Below are 17,153 nucleotides of genomic sequence, written 5' to 3' on the forward strand. Positions count from 1 at the left end.
GTATGTGTTGTGTATGTTTGTGTCTTTGTGTTCATGTTGCAGGCTGTCCTTAAACACATCAGGGGGTCAGTGTTTGGACGAGGCAGGTGCCAGAGTTTGTCGGTGGAGGTGGGGGGGTCCCCTGCACCCCGTCTTCTTATCCCTCAACAAAGCTGTTGGGGTCCGAGTCTTCGGGAGGAAACAAGTGTTTGTTTCCTTCCTGGCTCAAGGACAACAAGCAAAGTTCAGCGTGGGCACCTGCTGTGCTCAGGTAAAAGTGAAGCATTGTTTACATTCTTTATCATCACATATTCACCTTGCACTTCAAGAACCTCCAGCTCTAAAACACAAGCTGTGCAACAAGCTTATGTGTCTTTTTTTATCCATAACGTTTCTGGAGGATGTTAAATGTACCATTCTGACACTATGTCTTGAACCTCCGAAATAGGAGGAGAGGAAAAAGATTCACAAGAATAATTAAATATTAAGATAAAAATGTAATTAAATGTTAAAATTATTATAAGACTGAATCAAAATAAAAGAGCAGAAGAGGCAATATAAATAAAACCGATTAATCTAGAGTTAAAAATCTGAAAAAGGTTTAAAGGGTAAGAACGTAGGAAAACACTTTCCATGCCATGAACTTATAACCTGAAATGCATGTGAATCTCTTGAATGTCTTATTAATCACCTCTTTATCCCATTTTTCTTTACAGTGAGAAAGAACTGACTGCCCGTTACTTACTAAAAACTGCAGGACTACAATTTCATACTGAAGATCGAACCTTTTTTTAAAAGACTTTGATCCCTGATTTTCTCTGTCTCTCCACCTCTTAGCTGTTAATAGTTTATGTCAACTTTATAACTTTTCGTTTTTTTATTTATTATTTCAATGAGCGTATTTTAATCGTACAATATATAAGACAGACAGCAAAACACTGCAGCCCAGAGTCAAGAGATTGGAGAGCGTTGTCTCCCCGGAGTCCCTCCACTAACAGGTAGAGGACCCTGAAACACAGTGCAAGACGAGCACATCATACTCTGGTAATGAATGCAGACAAATCCAACACTGTGAATTGATCCGCTAATCTATACTGTGATGTATAACATATTGTCTAATTGTGAGTGTCATTGCAAAAGCCCTCTGCTCCAAAAGAGAAAAAGGGGATGTCATTTTCATGCTACAAGGATGTTCTGTTTACAAGAGTGTTTTTATTTACTTAAATTGAACATAACCTACATTTGGATGTTAATTATTATAAAAATATATTAAGGTAAATATAAAATAGCTTTTCCTCAGTATTTCTTCCTACTATTTTCTAGAAATACCTGTGTTTTTCGAATTGTTAAACTGAGCCTCTTGTTTGGTTTGTTCATTCATGAAAAGACCAAAAACAAGCACAAAGAATACATTATCTCGGAGTTATCAGGTGATGAATATGTTATCCCCTACTTCTTTGCTAAAACTGATAAATATAATAACTATTTAAATATATTTTTCATCTTCGATTATTGTCTCCTTCATCCAATGCAGGGTGGGTTTTTTTTTTGGGGGGGGGGGGGGCAACAATAAGTGGTCAACAAAGGGAACACAAACCTAAGAAAAGACTTTGACGTCAGACGCACAATGATTGAGAAATACTGAGTGTCTTTGACTCAAAGGAGAAAAGGGGATTATGGGGACAAGTTGTGCTTTAATGTTGAAATAGTGCACGCAGCTAGAATCTCATCTTTAAGGCAGCAGTGGCACCTTGACATTGGCTGCCAACTGCCAATAAACTGAATTGAGGCAGAAAACTAAGCGAGATTAATGGAAAACTTGACACTACTTCAATTGTCACTCAAATACTGTTTCCAGAGTGCAGTGTGAAGAACAGAGATACGGATGAAGTCCAGTTTTTCTAGTGAGTCCAACTACAAGTGTGAATATAACAAACCTTCGTCATGGCAGCCATTTTAACATGAAATAGAAGGTAAACACAGGTGTTACTGACCACAGGAATCAAGGCTCTGTCTAAATAGTACGGTGGCTGAGAGAGCTCAACACACATTGAATCAAGAGAACACGGGCAAATAGAAAAACACGTGCAAGTTACGAAAAAACCTCTTCATCGATTTGACAACACATGCGCTGCAAAAAGTCCCAAGACATGGAGATACAGAAAACACGCTGCAAATTGAAAAAACGACAACGGGAATGTCTAAAGGGGAACCAAAAAAGTGATGAGCCTGTGAACTTTGACAAGTTACTGAAGTCTGCTTCTGTCAGTGGTGATGGAACTTCATAAATCATTGAACTACAGTCAGGTTCATCCCTTTTTTGGGTCCCCTGGAACAATTCCGTTATCCTTTTCGCAATTTCAAGTGGGTTTTTGTATTTGCATGTGTTGTGAATTTTTGTAGTGCATGTGTGGTCAAATTGATGAAGTGCGTTGAGCTCTCTCGGCCAATTAATGTGATTAGTACAGAATATTTCATGTCAGAATGGCGGCCAACCATCAGTGTAAAATAGGATCATCAAATCCTCATTATTCTGCAAAGCTGGATCCTTTAGCAGCTGTTGTATTCAGGTCGATGCTTTTTTTTTGCCATTAGAAGATGCTGCTGCTATACCGGATCTTGAGACACAGACTGTTGTCAATGTCTGTGTAAGTAGAGGAAAATAAACCCATTTTCATGTTTTTAATCAGAAACCATCTAGCCTATCAGTTTAACTGACACGATTTTTGTTTCCCACTGGGTTTGGTAAGCGGATGCACGAGGGCCAGCCACAGCCTGTGAATAATCCATCCAGCATTTATTTCAGAGCTGCAGGAGTTCTAAGGTACAATCGTGAGTCCGACGACAACAGGATAAATGTTCTAACCATTCTTCAGGAGGTACTTGGAACAAATTTCCATCTACTGTTGTAAATTCAAACCATGTGTAACTACTGTTACTGATTAGCTCGATTGAAAACCTTTTCCCAGCTCCCACCTCTGTCAGAATTTGGCGCAAAATGTGAGTACTGTGGACAAAAGGCCAGACCTTCACTCAGTGTAACATGGATGCAGGAGCCAGAGGTGAGGCAGACAGGAAATCTACAAAACAAAAATTCTCAAATTTTACCTGATGCTCCATTGACCCCCTGTCCACGCTCTGATGTGTCCATCCTAGACAGCTCCACATTTTTGTTGTGCTCAGCATCAGCAGCTCTGTGAGATGCTGGTGAAGGGGAGAGCTTTGTGTGAGGGGAGAAGTGACTTGACAACGGCAAAGGAGGAGGATGAGTTGGTCGAAGACTTACCATTAGGACTCAAGTACGATTTTGTATTTTTAAGACATTACAAATACAAGACCAAAAAATGTAGTCACTGCTAATCAGGAAGGTATTTGGACTTTGTCTTAGACTACAGCCAGAGGTGAAAATCAACGACCGCTACTCAATCCAAGCTCCGACGGAAACATGTAAGTAACTGCTCAGTAAGTTAGATACAAATTGGAAACTTTAAATCAGTTCATCACATTGACTGTATATAAAGATGGACGACATGAGTGCTCCCCATAAGTGAAGCCAAAGAGTCTCTTCAGTGCTAATTAATGGTTGAGACATGGACCAAACTGAAATGTACATATCAAATACGTTTTTCTCCCGCATTGTTTTTTTCATTTTAGGTATAGTTCTCATCAAACAGATGTTTGATAAAATGTTAATTCTTCTGATATGTTTGGTTTTAATTTTTTTTTTTTCTAATGCGATAAAAGTTTGTGGTGAAACGTCATGATTGCCTAGTGATTGGTTGAGTGTGTGTGTATTGATGGAACCTGGTCCCTGTGGCTCGACCCCTCGATCACTGCTGGCCAAACTCTGGCTTCAAATGCACTAGAAAAGGCAGCGTTCATATTTTTGAAGAAGTGGGGATGTGTCGTCCATCTATATATACCGTTCTTTGGCTAATCCATGTGGTCTTAGTGTGCATTCGTTTTAGGTCTTATTATTAATCTGTTCAAGTTATTGACGAGAACCTCAACACACGAGACCAACACACTTTGTTTTGTGCTGTATATTAGTCGCCCCAAGGTCAAACACTCTCCGCTACCGGCTCTCTTGTGCTCATGCAAAAGGAAAAAATTATAAGCCTGAGAGGTGCAGGAAAAGTGAAGAGGAGGAGCCTCAGGCATCGGTCTGCTGTTATAAACACAAGCCTCTTCAGTTTGGCATATGTCATCATCAGGTAACCCCAAACTGTCATGTTCTCTTTCCTGATTCATTGTTTGCTTCCTTTGTCAGTTTGACCCTCTGTGCGTGGAAAATGCTTTTCTCAAACTCTACACAGTCTTTTTTCTAATAGCTGCTTCCTGTTATGTGCCCCTTTCTCAATAGGAGACAGCTAAAGCATTTCAGTTGGACCTTGTTTAGTCTTACTGTGTTTATTTGCAGAATGGGACAGAATTTCTTCACAAATATTATTCCAGTGGAAAAACATTTCTTACCTTGTTCCGTGGCGGCTCCACTCAGGTCTTGTATCCTCTCAGATTTAAAGATGGAGATTTTATATCGCGTGATAAGACTTTTTAATTAAAAAAATAATACAGAATTCATAAGAACATCTAAGAGTGAATTTTTTTAATCCAGAACAGATCATTTATGTTAGAAGATGATATATGCAATGAAACGTGCGCTCTACAGTGGGTGTTCCCAACCTTATCGCCATGGTTACAGTTATCCCTCAGGCCACTTGGCTCTCATTGTGGTCACTGAAGAAAATGGAAGTGTCTGCATCGTGTATGATGACATCAAGGCCCCCAATCCAGTGATGAGAGCCGTGTTCCAGTCTGATGGCAGGGCTGCATGTTACCACAGCAATGGAAACATATGGTATTAAGGATATTACAAATATATAAGGATATTACACATATATATATATTATTAGTTTAATCCATTTCAGGTGTGCCATTAACTGTATGTGTTGTGTATGTTTGTGTATTTGTGTTCATGTTACAGGCTGTCCTTAAACACATCAGGGGGTCAGTGTTTGGACGAGGCAGGTGCCAGAGTTTGTCGATGGAGGTGGGGGGGTCCCCTGCACCCCGTCTTCTTATCCCTCAACAAAGCTGTTGGGGTCCGAGTCTTCGGGAGGAAACAAGTGTTTGTTTCCTTCCTGGCTCAAGGACAACATGCAAAGTTCAGCGTGGGCACCTGCTGTGCTCAGGTAAAAGTGAAGTATTGTTAACATTCTTTATCATCACATATTCACCTTGCACTTCCAAAGCTTCCGGCTCTGCAACACAAGCTGTGCAGAGGTCAACACTCAAAAACTGAGCGTTGACCTTCATGTAACACACACACTGACTAAATTTTTAGGTTTTTAAACGATGACATCTGGTAACTGTACATTTTAGGGTGAATCTGACACAGGCAGGCCTACTTCAGGACCGTCAGCAACTAAGGAAGAGCTTATAGCATTGGCAGCCAGGGACAGGACCCTCCTGGCCATTCAGAATCTTCATCAGTGCCTGATTAAGCATTGTCAGAACCAGCTGCCAAAGACCACATAGGTCACTCACCTCCACGTTGTTGCCCAAAGGCTTCTAGCAGTTAGTGCTCATATGATAAGCGACAATGAAAGAGCCTTTATCCACAAGTGTCTTCAGGGATGTCTGTCACTATATCACCTGTCTAGAAGATTCATCAAAAGCTTAAAATGTTGGATTTCCTGTAGCACTGTAACATCAGTCTGTTTTGAATTATGTAATCAAATCAGTGCAGGGCCTCAGGTCATTCTAATAACATTAAGTTGAGCTAAAACATGTGCACTCATGACTTGAACAGATTTGTCTGCTGTTAGCTTTAAGCCATTCAGCAGATTTTCTGTATGTCTTCCCAGGTTTCCTTATATTAAAAGTGAGTAGTCATATTATATATCCACTTCAATGTACAGCCTCTTCTAAAAGTAAGATTTCCTCAGGGTATCATTTGCAACACAATATTCTACCACATCAATCAGTAACCCCAAACACCACAACTTTACAGTTAAATAGTTACAATAGGTTTTATTCATCTTCAAAGCTTCCTCCAAGTTATGTTAATATAAAAATTATTCAGAAATCATACCAAGACATAATTTTCCAATGTTATTTTCACAACAGTGATGATTTTAAGTGTTGCATTGCCTAAATGGCTAAGCTACTTAAAGAATAGAATAGAGTTAAAATTCTACATATGGCTCAGTGGTACAAATAACAACTGTTTTATTCACATAGATCAAATATATGCAACGAGTTAAAGACTATGAGAATCATTGATAAATTTATCCTCTTGGATCCACTGGTGTCAACTGGATGAAATCTGGGATCATGTGAATGGTACAAAAAAAATGACAATGGCTGGCACTGTTGCCATGGATCCCACTCTGGCGTCAGGGGCGGGATGTCTCTGAGGGACATCATGAAGAGTGATGGGAGCATCCAGTCTGTGCTAGCAGTTTTCCTACTTTCAGCGCAGACCTTCATAAACATCACTTCACAGCCCAGTGAGAAACCCACCTCAGACCTAGAGAGACAGAGAGAGAAGGTGATGAACACAGCACTGATATGAAGTATGTCTCACTGGTGAGGAAAAACATGACGAGTTAAAAAGACTGCAACGTTAAAAAGTATTTCTTTGGTGAAAGCAGTGGCATGGACGTACTCACATGGAGGGGATTTTAGCTCCAGCCAGGACATGAAGAGTAGGGTTAGGAGTGGTGGTGGGTGTCCATGTGGACGTTCATCTTCATCTCGTTGTCCAGGATTTGCACAAGCTGCTGCATGGAGGGCAGCTGACCCGACTCCAGTTTGGACCACACTGGCACATCTACAGAAATACAATGTTCGAACCAAGGAAATTCACTGTTTATGGTGCTTTGTAACACAACTTTATCCATATTACAATGATTAGTTAGTAGATATAATGTTGTTCTGAGTGTAATAACAGTGGGGGAAAGCAATTGGTTCAGTCAATAAACAATGATATGAATCACACTCACCATTTAGTGTGATCTCAAAAGCTCCTGTAGACATTAACTGGTTTTCAATCATATTGCTGAAGAAGAACACCATCATGCAAGCATATATCTGAAAGAAGCATGAGAACAATCTCAGTTAGAAAGTTCCACTCGAAAAAATATTTTCCCAAGCTATTTTACTGACAATTTTTCCCCCAATTATTATAGTAATGCACTAAAAATAAACATTTGTATCACTTCAACACTGACGACAAAGACCGATGATATGAACACACTGCACTATTTACAGGTCAACATGAAGCTGCTTTAAGAAACTTTGAGGGGATAAGGCTCTACTTGCTGTGGACATATTGACATAGGTTTCCTGGGACCGGATGTATATTTTGAACCTTGTTGCCTTGTCCCTTGTTATTCTCTTCATTTTGCAGAATTGTTAGGAATTGACCGATTTCATGTATACGTGAGACAGGCCTACCTCGCACAGAGGTTTCCTTATTGATTGAGATTAGGATACAGTGAGAATATAGAGAAGCAAATTACAAGCCCTAGATAAATTAATGAGACTGGATTACGCATCTCAAATCATTTGGTTAATTAATAGTTGTCAGGACATAAAGTTCTGATAATATATGTACAGCAGCTTTAAACACTAACAGAGCTGCCGCAGGAGTCCAATAGAGTGATGTCAAAACAAATTAAAGAGACAAATGCTTTTTAAATCTTTATGCTATGTATGTAATTAAGTATTTCATTTTAAACATAATTTTGTCAGCCACAGCTTTCTGTTGAAACACACAAAAATACTATAGTGCAAGATTGTTTAATTCCTAATATCAGTCTGCTCCCTCTGAGCCTTTAGCATGGGTGCATCCCTGAGGACACATTTAACAACACAACCTGAAGACCCTGAACATACAGTTGATGAAATTCCACGGGTTGGGTTGTACTTTGCAGAGTTTATTCACACAGCTGCATCACAAACAGCACACTTTCCTTCATTTCTTCAGTCTAGTCATGTTCCTGTGTGATATCTGTGGTGATTACCTGCATGTTCAGCAGCATCATCATACTGAGTCCAGACATATTAAAATTACAGCTCTGTTCAATAAGTTCAGCGCTCTACCTGTATTTCCAGGGAACCTTACCTTATTCCCCTGGCCCCACTGCCAGATGCCTGGAGCTTGCATACCAATGAGGGCAAATGGATCCCTACCGATGATGATCAGCCCAATCACCAGCAGTTTGAATATAGACAGGAAGGAAGAGAAGTGTCTGAGGGAAGAAAGAAAAAGAAAGTGGATCTTAATACAATTTCCAACACTGCACCAGTGCACTGTTGTTATGGCAACAATGAAACACATCATGCATTAGCCGAAGTGGTTATTATGACAGAAAGACGTCAAAAATTCTTCCTTTCTTTGATGAAACTAATCTCTGGATAGTTTATCAAGAGTTCACTAAACGTGTGAACTGATGAGGCCCTCAGGGTCTCAGACATCTATTCAACTACAACACCTGGGACCTGGGCACCAACCTCTGATTCAAATAGAGGTTGCACATGCTTCACTCTGTGACCAACAAGGCCACCAACATTAAAACTACAAGATTAAAATTTCATCAAAAATCTTGTCTGCACCAATATCAATACACAGAACAGAAATAAAGCACAGTCATATATAGAATTTAGGGAATCATACATCACCTTCAAAAAAAATATTACAACTGCAACAATTCATTCAGATATTTCACATCAGTTTATTTTTAAATTGGCATAAAAAAAAATCCTATTTTAGACGATTTTAAAGTCCAACAGCCCACAGTTACTTAATTTTTGCCAAGTTAAAATTTGTAACAAGGGTTTTTGTACTAAACTGCATTAATTTTAACAAGGTGACCCTAACAAATTGGAAACTCGGCATATTTCAAGCACTCATACCTTCCCCAAATATACCAAGATCAAAATCTACAGTATGCCAGCAATAACAACCAACATGAATTGCACAAGGAAACCACAATTATAAAACTCCCGAAGACGGATAAGGACGGCTGCATGAGAATTCCACTGCCTCAGTCAAATCAGGGCTTATCACAGGCAGCTTTCCACCTGCTTCAATAAAGCTGGACATAATCCTATTGTAAGAAGGCAGACAATCTCCCACTCTCTTACCGGTAGAGGGGAATAGGAAGATAGTTCTCCCCATCGATACGGATGTCTGGGTACCGCTGGTTCAAGGCCTGCATGTACTCCTCAAACACCCGCTTGTACCCTCAGGAAATGCTGTTGAAAGACGGGCACACAGTTAGAAAGACATGCAGAGGGACAAAGGGGGGAAAGACAACAATACAACGATCTGAACGGTAAATTGTAGCTGGAGCACGACATCTGAATTTCAATCTATACACATCTATACACAGTTTGTTTTGTTTCTGGTTGTTTTCATCGTTCAAGAGGCGTTACATACCGAAATCCATATTATTGTTATGGGCGTCACAGTATTTTCTAAGAATTATCTATCTTCAGATAATCTAAAGTAATCGTATCTTTTTCTAATTACTGATTAGCCTACAGCTGACATTGCTTTGTAAATCGTAACATTGGTATGGACCTACAGATGAAGGTTGTTGTATATGCCAGCAGGGGGCACCACTTGGTCTCGTTCACAGCATTTAAGATCTCGGCGTCACTCTAACAGGCATAGCATATAAATCTATAAAACTAGAATGTTACTTTTATAAAGTAATTCCAGACACAGGAAATTTTACTAGGATTGGAAATAACCTTCATATCAGTACAGACATGTCTGTGAGGACTCTCAGTCATCCAGATGAAGGAATCTTCAGAAGTAGTACAAATGTAGCGACTGTCACAGGGTTTATCGATAACTAGCTTGTTTGACAGCAGAACTGAGAGGCTATTTCAAATGCATCTCCACGAGACAGTCTACAAATCAAAACTTCTCGGTATTATACCCTTCCTGCCCTTGGTTTCAACAGTAGCCGAGTCATTCCGCTAATAAATAACTGGGAAATGCTCCTTCTCCTCTAGCCAAACATGCTAACATGAGCTAACCCCCTGCTAGTAAGCTGCTACTGATCTTTACGGCCTGCGGTGCTGTTAGCCGGAGAGGTGAGCTAGCTGGCGCTGACTTTCCATGTTTCCGCTCAGTTCGCCTCACCAGATCTGAAACTTGAGCAGGGGCCCCGTGGCGAACTGCATCTTCATCTTCTTCACGCCGCTGATGTCGCCAGACGTGGCGCAGCACAGCGAGAAGGCTCCCAGCGCGAGGAGCAAGAAACGCGGCCACCTCATCTCCATCCGTTCCGGGGTTTGTTTCCTCAATCGTCTGCTCGGGAAGACAGAGATAGGCGGGGGGTGTTAATCTGTACCTGTCTCTGATTGGTCCCGCTCCTTCCTCTGTCTCAAATCTTGTGTTGTGGACACAATCGGTACAAATATTTACTGCCCCCTGTCGGTTTGTCTGTTCAACTGGCCTGGTGCAAGGGGAATGTATGTAGTTTAGTGGTCAATTTGAAACCCCTTGTTCTAACACTTTGTAATAACGTTCAGTCATAAGTAATTTATATCTTCTGTTCAGTTTATTGTCACGTGGCAACCAACTGCCACGTGACATTACTACCATCCACTGGATCTACCTCTTCTCCCTGACTGCTCCGCCAATCTCCTTCCTTCTCTTTACCTTGTGATTTGTTTCTATACTTTGAAGCCACTCCTTTAACTATACTTCAATTTCTTCGTTATAAGTTTCTTGGCGGGTGGCAACCAACCTTCTTTCAAATCAAATCCTGTATCTGCTCTTCAAGTTTTGGTGGGTGGGCAGAAAGGGATTTTTTATAAGTGTCAAGCTAATGTTAATACTTGCCTCAAATTTGTTGAAAGCGTTAAATATAACTTCATGGCTTCTCGCTTTTTACTCTACGATTTTGTAAATGTAAATTAACATTATACTCACTACGTCTGTTTCTGTGTATTGTAAGTTAGCTAGTGTTGGCTTACAGTATTTGTAGTTCTATCGTCATAGTTTGGGGATTTTGGAGACCAACTGAAGCGTTCCATATGAGTTTAATACGGAATAACTTATTTTATCATTTGATTTTCAATTAAATTACAAGGAAAATAGCCTTTTAGATGCAACAGATCAGCAATGATTCAAACTTTTGGATTTCCTATAGCACTATAGCTCAGTGTTTTCATCTTCCATTGGACTCATATCTAGTCTGTTTTGTCTCATCTAATCAAATCAGTGCAGAGCCTTGGTTCGTCCTAATGACATTAGGTTGAGCAGATGGCTGAAAGATGTGCACTCATGACTTGGAACAGATTTGTCTTCTGTTATCTCTTACTAAACCACTAAAACCTTGATAAGACAACTGATGACTCAAATTATCCACTTCAATGTACAGCCTCTTCTAAAAGTAAGATTTCCTCAGTGTATCATATGCAACACATTATTCTACCACATCAATCAGTAACCCCAAACACCACAACTTTACAGTTAAATAGTTACAATAGGTTTTATTCATCTTCAAAGCTTCCTCCAAGTTATGTTAATATAAAAATTATTCAGAAATCATACCAAGACATAATTTTCCAATGTTATTTTCACAACAGTGATGATTTTAAGTGTTGCATTGCCTAAATGGCTAAGCTACTTAAAGAATAGAATAGAGTTAAAATTCTACATATGGCTCAGTGGTACAAATAACAACTGTTTTATTCACATAGATCAAATATATGCAACGAGTTAAAGACTATGAGAATCATTGATAAATTTATCCTCTTGGATCCACTGGTGTCAACTGGATGAAATCTGGGATCGTGTGAATGGTACAAAAAAAATGACAATGGCTGGCACTGTTGCCATGGATCCCACTCTGGCGTCAGGGGCGGGATGTCTCTGAGGGACATCATGAAGAGTGATGGGAGCATCCAGTCTGTGCTAGCAGTTTTCCTACTTTCAGCGCAGACCTTCATAAACATCACTTCACAGCCCAGTGAGAAACCCACCTCAGACCTAGAGAGACAGAAAGAGAAGGTGATGTCTCACTGGTGAGGAAAAACATGACGAGTTAAAAAGACTGCAACGTTTAAAAGTATTTCTTTGGTGAAAGCAGTGGCATGGACGTACTCACATGGAGGGGATTTTAGCTCCAGCCAGGACATGAAGAGTAGGGTTAGGAGTGGTGGTGGGTGTCCATGTGGACGTTCATCTTCATCTCGTTGTCCAGGATTTGCACAAGCTGCTGCATGGAGGGCAGCTGACCCGACTCCAGTTTGGACCACACTGGCACATCTACAGAAATATAATGTTCAAACCAAGGAAATTCACTGTTTACGGTGCTTTGTAACACAACTCTATCCATATTACAATGATTAGTTTGTAGATATAATGTTGTTCTGAGTGTAATAACAGTGGGGGTAAAGCACTGGATTCAGTCAATAAACAATGATTTGAATCACACTCACCATTCAGTGTGATTTCAAAAGCTCCTGTAGACATTAACTGGTTTTCAATCATATTGCTGAAGAAGAACACCATCATGCAGGCATATATCTGAAAGAAGTATGAGAGAAATATCAGAAAGTGGCACATAAAAAATTGTTTCCCAAAATTTTTACTGGCTGTGGTTTTTCCACTTGTTTCCTCCATATCTTGCTGTCACAATGGATCGTAAAGGCCGGCGCTTGCTTCTGCAACTGCGTCTGCGGCTTTTCACGCAGCTGTGTCGAAGGACTCGTTTTAATTTAAGCTTCTGTAACGTTTTGCACGTGTTGCAAACCAAATTCACCACCAGAACACTAGGCAGAGTAAAGTTTTTTGTCGAAGACGGCCTTAGAGACATCGAATTGTATGCATGTGTGGTGTAGGCAGACCATCTTGCAGAGATGTATTCTAATTGACTGAGAATATTAGGAGGAAGCATATTATGTGCACTAAACCAGTAAAAGTGACCAGATTCTTTTCCTCAAATTGTTTGGTTTATTGATAGCCGTCAGGATGTAAATAAAGTTTCATGACATTTTACCATCAAGTCATGTTGGTGTGTGATATCTGTGGTGATTACCTGCATGTTCGGCAGCATCATACTGACTCCATACATATACAAATTACAGTGCTCGTCCATAGGTACATAGCTCTACCTGTGTTTCCAGGAAACCTTACCTTATTCCCCTGGGCCCACTCCCAGATGCCTGGAGCTTGCATACCCAAGAGGGCAAATGGATCCCTACCGATGATGATCAGCCCAATCACCAGCAGTTTGAATATAGACAGGAAGGAAGAAAAGTGTCTAAGGGAAGATAGAAAAATAAACTGGATCTTAATACAATTTCCAACACTGCAAACTGGCTATATCCACCTGTTGAATGTGCCTTAGACCTTGTGCTTAGATTTTTTAAATAGAGTGCTTAGTATCGCAGCAATCCTTTGATTTAGTGGTCCACTGTTTTCTGACCAGTATCTGAAAAATGGGGTCCATTATTAATAATGTCATAACAGTGACTAAAACTTAACTTTAACACTTTATATTTATCAAGCTGCAATACAGATCCTGCAAGGTATTCACTCTGGTGTGAATACCTTTAACCTTTAACTTGTGTAGCTGGCTGAACTACCACCAGTCAGTGAACAAGGCTTAATATTCCAGAGACACTGGCTAGAGTTTTGGTTGCCAAGGGTGCATGGATACGGTCTCCTTTTTTTTTTTTATGAAACTATTCTCTGGAGAGTTTGTTAACAGCTCAATAAACATGTCAACTTATGAGGACCTCAGGGTCTCAGTGGAAATGCCAAACCATTAATTACAACACCTGGGACCTGTGCACAAACCTCTGATTCAAATACAAGCCACTGACTTCATCACATTAAAACTAAACTGTGTGTGTGTTGCGCTGAGACTGTGGGCGGGTATATATTGAAAGATCGATCCCTTCTTTTTATGAATCAATATCGGATCATTAAAATGCAGATTAATTTCAGAATCAAAATTCTGTGAATCCATTTACAAACAGTGCCCTACAATGTATCACATAAAATACTGTGATAACTGAAAAGTGACCAGAACTTTACACAGCTCAAAGTTAACGATCCGTCATTTGATTAAGTTGTACTCTCTTACCTATAGACGGGAATAGGAAGATAGTTCTCCCCTTCGATGCGGATGTCTGGGTACCGCTGGTACAAGGCCTGCATGTACTCCTCAAACACCCGCTTGTACCCTCAGGAAATGCTGTGGGAAGACGAGCACACAGTTAGAAAGACATGCAGCGGGACAAATGCGACAGCGCCTACAACACACTGATCTGAAGGCTACATTGTGAGCTCAGCGTTGACATCTGAATTGCAATCTGTTGAAACGTGGAGGGGAATGTCTGGCCTCTGGTCTGTATGCAGCCCGCAAGACTGTTTGATCCGGCCAGCGAGGCAATTCATGAATACCCAAAACACACTGGCAACTGTCGCTTCCACCATAAATGTGTCAACAGCAGAGGACTAAACAGCCACCAGTTCAAGGAGCTACAACGTGAGCTTGAGTCAGAGTATAGAGATTTGGTTTATAATTGTGAAGTGCGGTGGCTGAGTCATACAGAGGTTCACACATTTTTATAAACGGAAGGAAGAAGTGTAACTATTCATGGCGATAAAAGGGAAAACCTATGGTGGAACTGAGTGACAGCCCAGACTAAATGATACCTTAGGGTAAATATATTGATTGTATGTTGTGATTATACGGAGTACTACTTAACAGGCATAATCTGTCAAACTAGAATTTTAGTTATATAAAATAATTCCAGACACACAGAGCACTGTACTGGGATTTGAAACAGCCTTAATGTCAGTAAAGCACATCACACGACTGTAACAGGGTTTAACAATAACTAACATTATGTTTATCATTATTGTTTGACTATGTTGAGAAGAAGGCAGTACTGAAACGATCACATATGTGAGTAATATTGCAATAACAGATTCAGTTGATGCTGGTAATGCACCTTGCCGTTGGTTCCAATGAACCAAAGAAAGTACACGGATAACTAGCTTGTTTGACAGCAGAGCTGAGAGGCTATTTCAAATAAATCTTCACGAGAAAGTCTAAAAATCCAAACTTCTCGGTATTATACCCTTCCTTCCATGTGTTTCAACAGTAGCCGAGTCATTCCGCTAATAAATCACTGGAAAATGCTCCTTCTCTTCTAGCAAACATGCTAACATGAGCTAACCCCCTGCTAGTAAGCTGCTACTGATCTTTACGGCCTGCGGTGCTGTTAGCCGGAGAGGTGAGCTAGCTGGCGCTGATGACTCCCCATGTTTCCGCTCAGTTCGCCTCACCAGATCTGAAACTTGAGCAGGGGCCCCGTGGCGAACTGCATCTTCATCTTCTTCACGCCGCTGCTGTCACCAGACGTGGCGCAGCACAGCGAGAAGGCTCCCAGCGCGAGGAGCAAGAAACGCGGCCACTTCATCTCCATCCGTTCCGGGGTTTGTTTCCTCGATCGTCTGATCCGGAACACAGAGTTGGGCGGGGGGATGTTAATCTGTACCTGTCTCTGATTGGTCCCTCTTCTACCTCGGCCTCTGAGCTTGTGCAAGTCACAACAGATAGCAACATTTAGCGCCCCGTGTTGGTATGGCTGTTCAGCTGACCTGGTGTAAGCTAAATGTATGTAGATAAGATAAGATAAGATAAGACATCAGCAAGTAATAAGTCGCATGTACAATCCCTCTCACCCCCTCCACAAAATACTGGACAAGCTAAGGAGCAGCTTCAGTCACAGACTCATTCAACCCTGCTGCTCTAAGGAACGATACTGGAAATCGTTCCTCCCAACCGCAATACAACTCATCTACCTCTGTCAGAGCCACCATCACAGAACTGTACTAAACATACCTGTCTCCTTGCACTGTGTACCAGTGTTGTGCAAGTTCACACCTCTCATGAACTAGTTCAAAGTTCAGTTCATACAAGTAAACATGAATAGTTCACGTTCATAGTTCACCATTTAAATTCTGAACTAGTTCATAGTTCAATTCGTGTCATAGTTTTAAGGTGGAAAGTGAGAATGAAAGACTTAACTTGTTAAAGAAAACCTTATCCATCACTACCCCTTGCCTTTACTGTCGGAATGTTTATCAGACAGTGTGTACAAATCCCTCAGATAATAATAAGGTGCATCGGATCTCGGATGTAGTTGCTGAGTCTGCGTCTCTGCTTTCTCTTGCCATTGGAAAAGGAGACCCAGTGCACCTGGGCATTGTGGGAAAATACGCTAAAAGTGTGTTTATAAGGAGAAGTGACGGACCACCTAGAGGGGATGCGAGTGTTGCTCCTGCTGTATATCCGAGAAATTAAGTGGCTGCATTCCAAGTAAAGAAACATCTCCTCCTCCTTATTCATGGAGCGGTCCGGACGGCTGGTTAATTAAATGAAATATATATATTTTTTTATTAAATAAAATGGGGGGGGGGGAAAGAAAAAAAACTGCGCACGCACATCCTGCGAAGCAGCCCACTGCGCACATTCTGCGCAGCAGCCCACTGCGCACATTCTGCGCAGAAGCCCAGTGCGCACATCCTGCGCAGAAGCCCATTACGCGTGCATTGGTTAGGCTAAATAGCCGACATTTTACGGGCACTGAGCAACGACATGGTGAAAGCATTCGATTTAGTCAGCGTCTCTCCTGAGGAGAAAGTATTGAAATGTCCCAAGGGTCAGTGAACAGGTAGGGGTGGGGCACATGACAGTTCTAGGCCAATGGCTGTAGGGTTTTATGGGATGCCAGGCTCTCATTGGCTGATGAGTTGGCGTATCAAGGGTGAATGAGGAAGGGGAGTGAAGAATACAGTGGTGGATGATAGGAGTGTCGTGTTTGCTGGACATTAATACAGTTACACATAAAGAGAGGATGCTACAATATGAACGTGTTCACCGTTCAAATTCATTACTTGGCATTGAGTTGCGTTCAGTTCATCGTTCTCATAAAGGTGGACACGTTCAATGCGCGCGTTCTTTTGAGTTCGTTCATGCACAACACTGCTGTGTACCCTGTACAGCACTCCGCTCCATATACTGGAACAATTACTTCACATCATATGTGATATGTGATAATATAAACCATATTGATACTATACATCTTTTTATACAATAATATTGTCCTTTGCACACTCTGTC

At 40.9% G+C, this 17,153-nt stretch overlaps 2 protein-coding genes across 4 annotated transcripts; both read right to left on the bottom strand.

Annotated features, from left to right (window-relative positions):
* Positions 1-5,996: 5,996 nt before the first annotated feature.
* Positions 5,997-10,323, bottom strand: LOC133968688 (thioredoxin reductase-like selenoprotein T1a). 2 transcript variants are annotated; one of them, XM_062404862.1, is made up of 6 exons: positions 10,142-10,323; positions 9,133-9,243; positions 8,111-8,237; positions 6,987-7,074; positions 6,654-6,814; positions 5,997-6,511 (listed from the first exon to the last, which is right to left on the bottom strand). In XM_062404862.1, the coding sequence occupies exons 1-5, from the start codon at positions 10,279-10,281 to the stop codon at positions 6,696-6,698; spliced, it is 585 nt and encodes a 194-aa protein (XP_062260846.1). In that variant the 5' UTR covers positions 10,282-10,323; the 3' UTR covers positions 5,997-6,511; positions 6,654-6,695. The 2 variants fall into 2 exon arrangements, with proteins under 2 accessions (XP_062260846.1, XP_062260847.1); XM_062404863.1 differs by having other exon boundaries at positions 6,650-6,814.
* A 1,161-nt stretch (positions 10,324-11,484) lies between these two features.
* LOC133968762 (thioredoxin reductase-like selenoprotein T1a) lies at positions 11,485-15,493 on the bottom strand. 2 transcript variants are annotated; one of them, XM_062404946.1, is made up of 6 exons: positions 15,314-15,493; positions 14,103-14,213; positions 13,148-13,274; positions 12,451-12,538; positions 12,113-12,277; positions 11,485-11,998 (listed from the first exon to the last, which is right to left on the bottom strand). In XM_062404946.1, exons 1-5 carry the CDS (start codon positions 15,451-15,453, stop codon positions 12,159-12,161), a joined length of 585 nt encoding a protein of 194 aa, XP_062260930.1. In that variant the 5' UTR covers positions 15,454-15,493; the 3' UTR covers positions 11,485-11,998; positions 12,113-12,158. The 2 variants fall into 2 exon arrangements, with proteins under 2 accessions (XP_062260930.1, XP_062260929.1); XM_062404945.1 differs by having other exon boundaries at positions 12,117-12,277; positions 15,314-15,492.
* Positions 15,494-17,153: the final 1,660 nt, after the last annotated feature.

Source organism: Platichthys flesus, chromosome 14, assembly GCF_949316205.1.
Source record: "Platichthys flesus chromosome 14, fPlaFle2.1, whole genome shotgun sequence".
NCBI classification, from domain to species: domain Eukaryota; kingdom Metazoa; phylum Chordata; class Actinopteri; order Pleuronectiformes; family Pleuronectidae; genus Platichthys; species Platichthys flesus.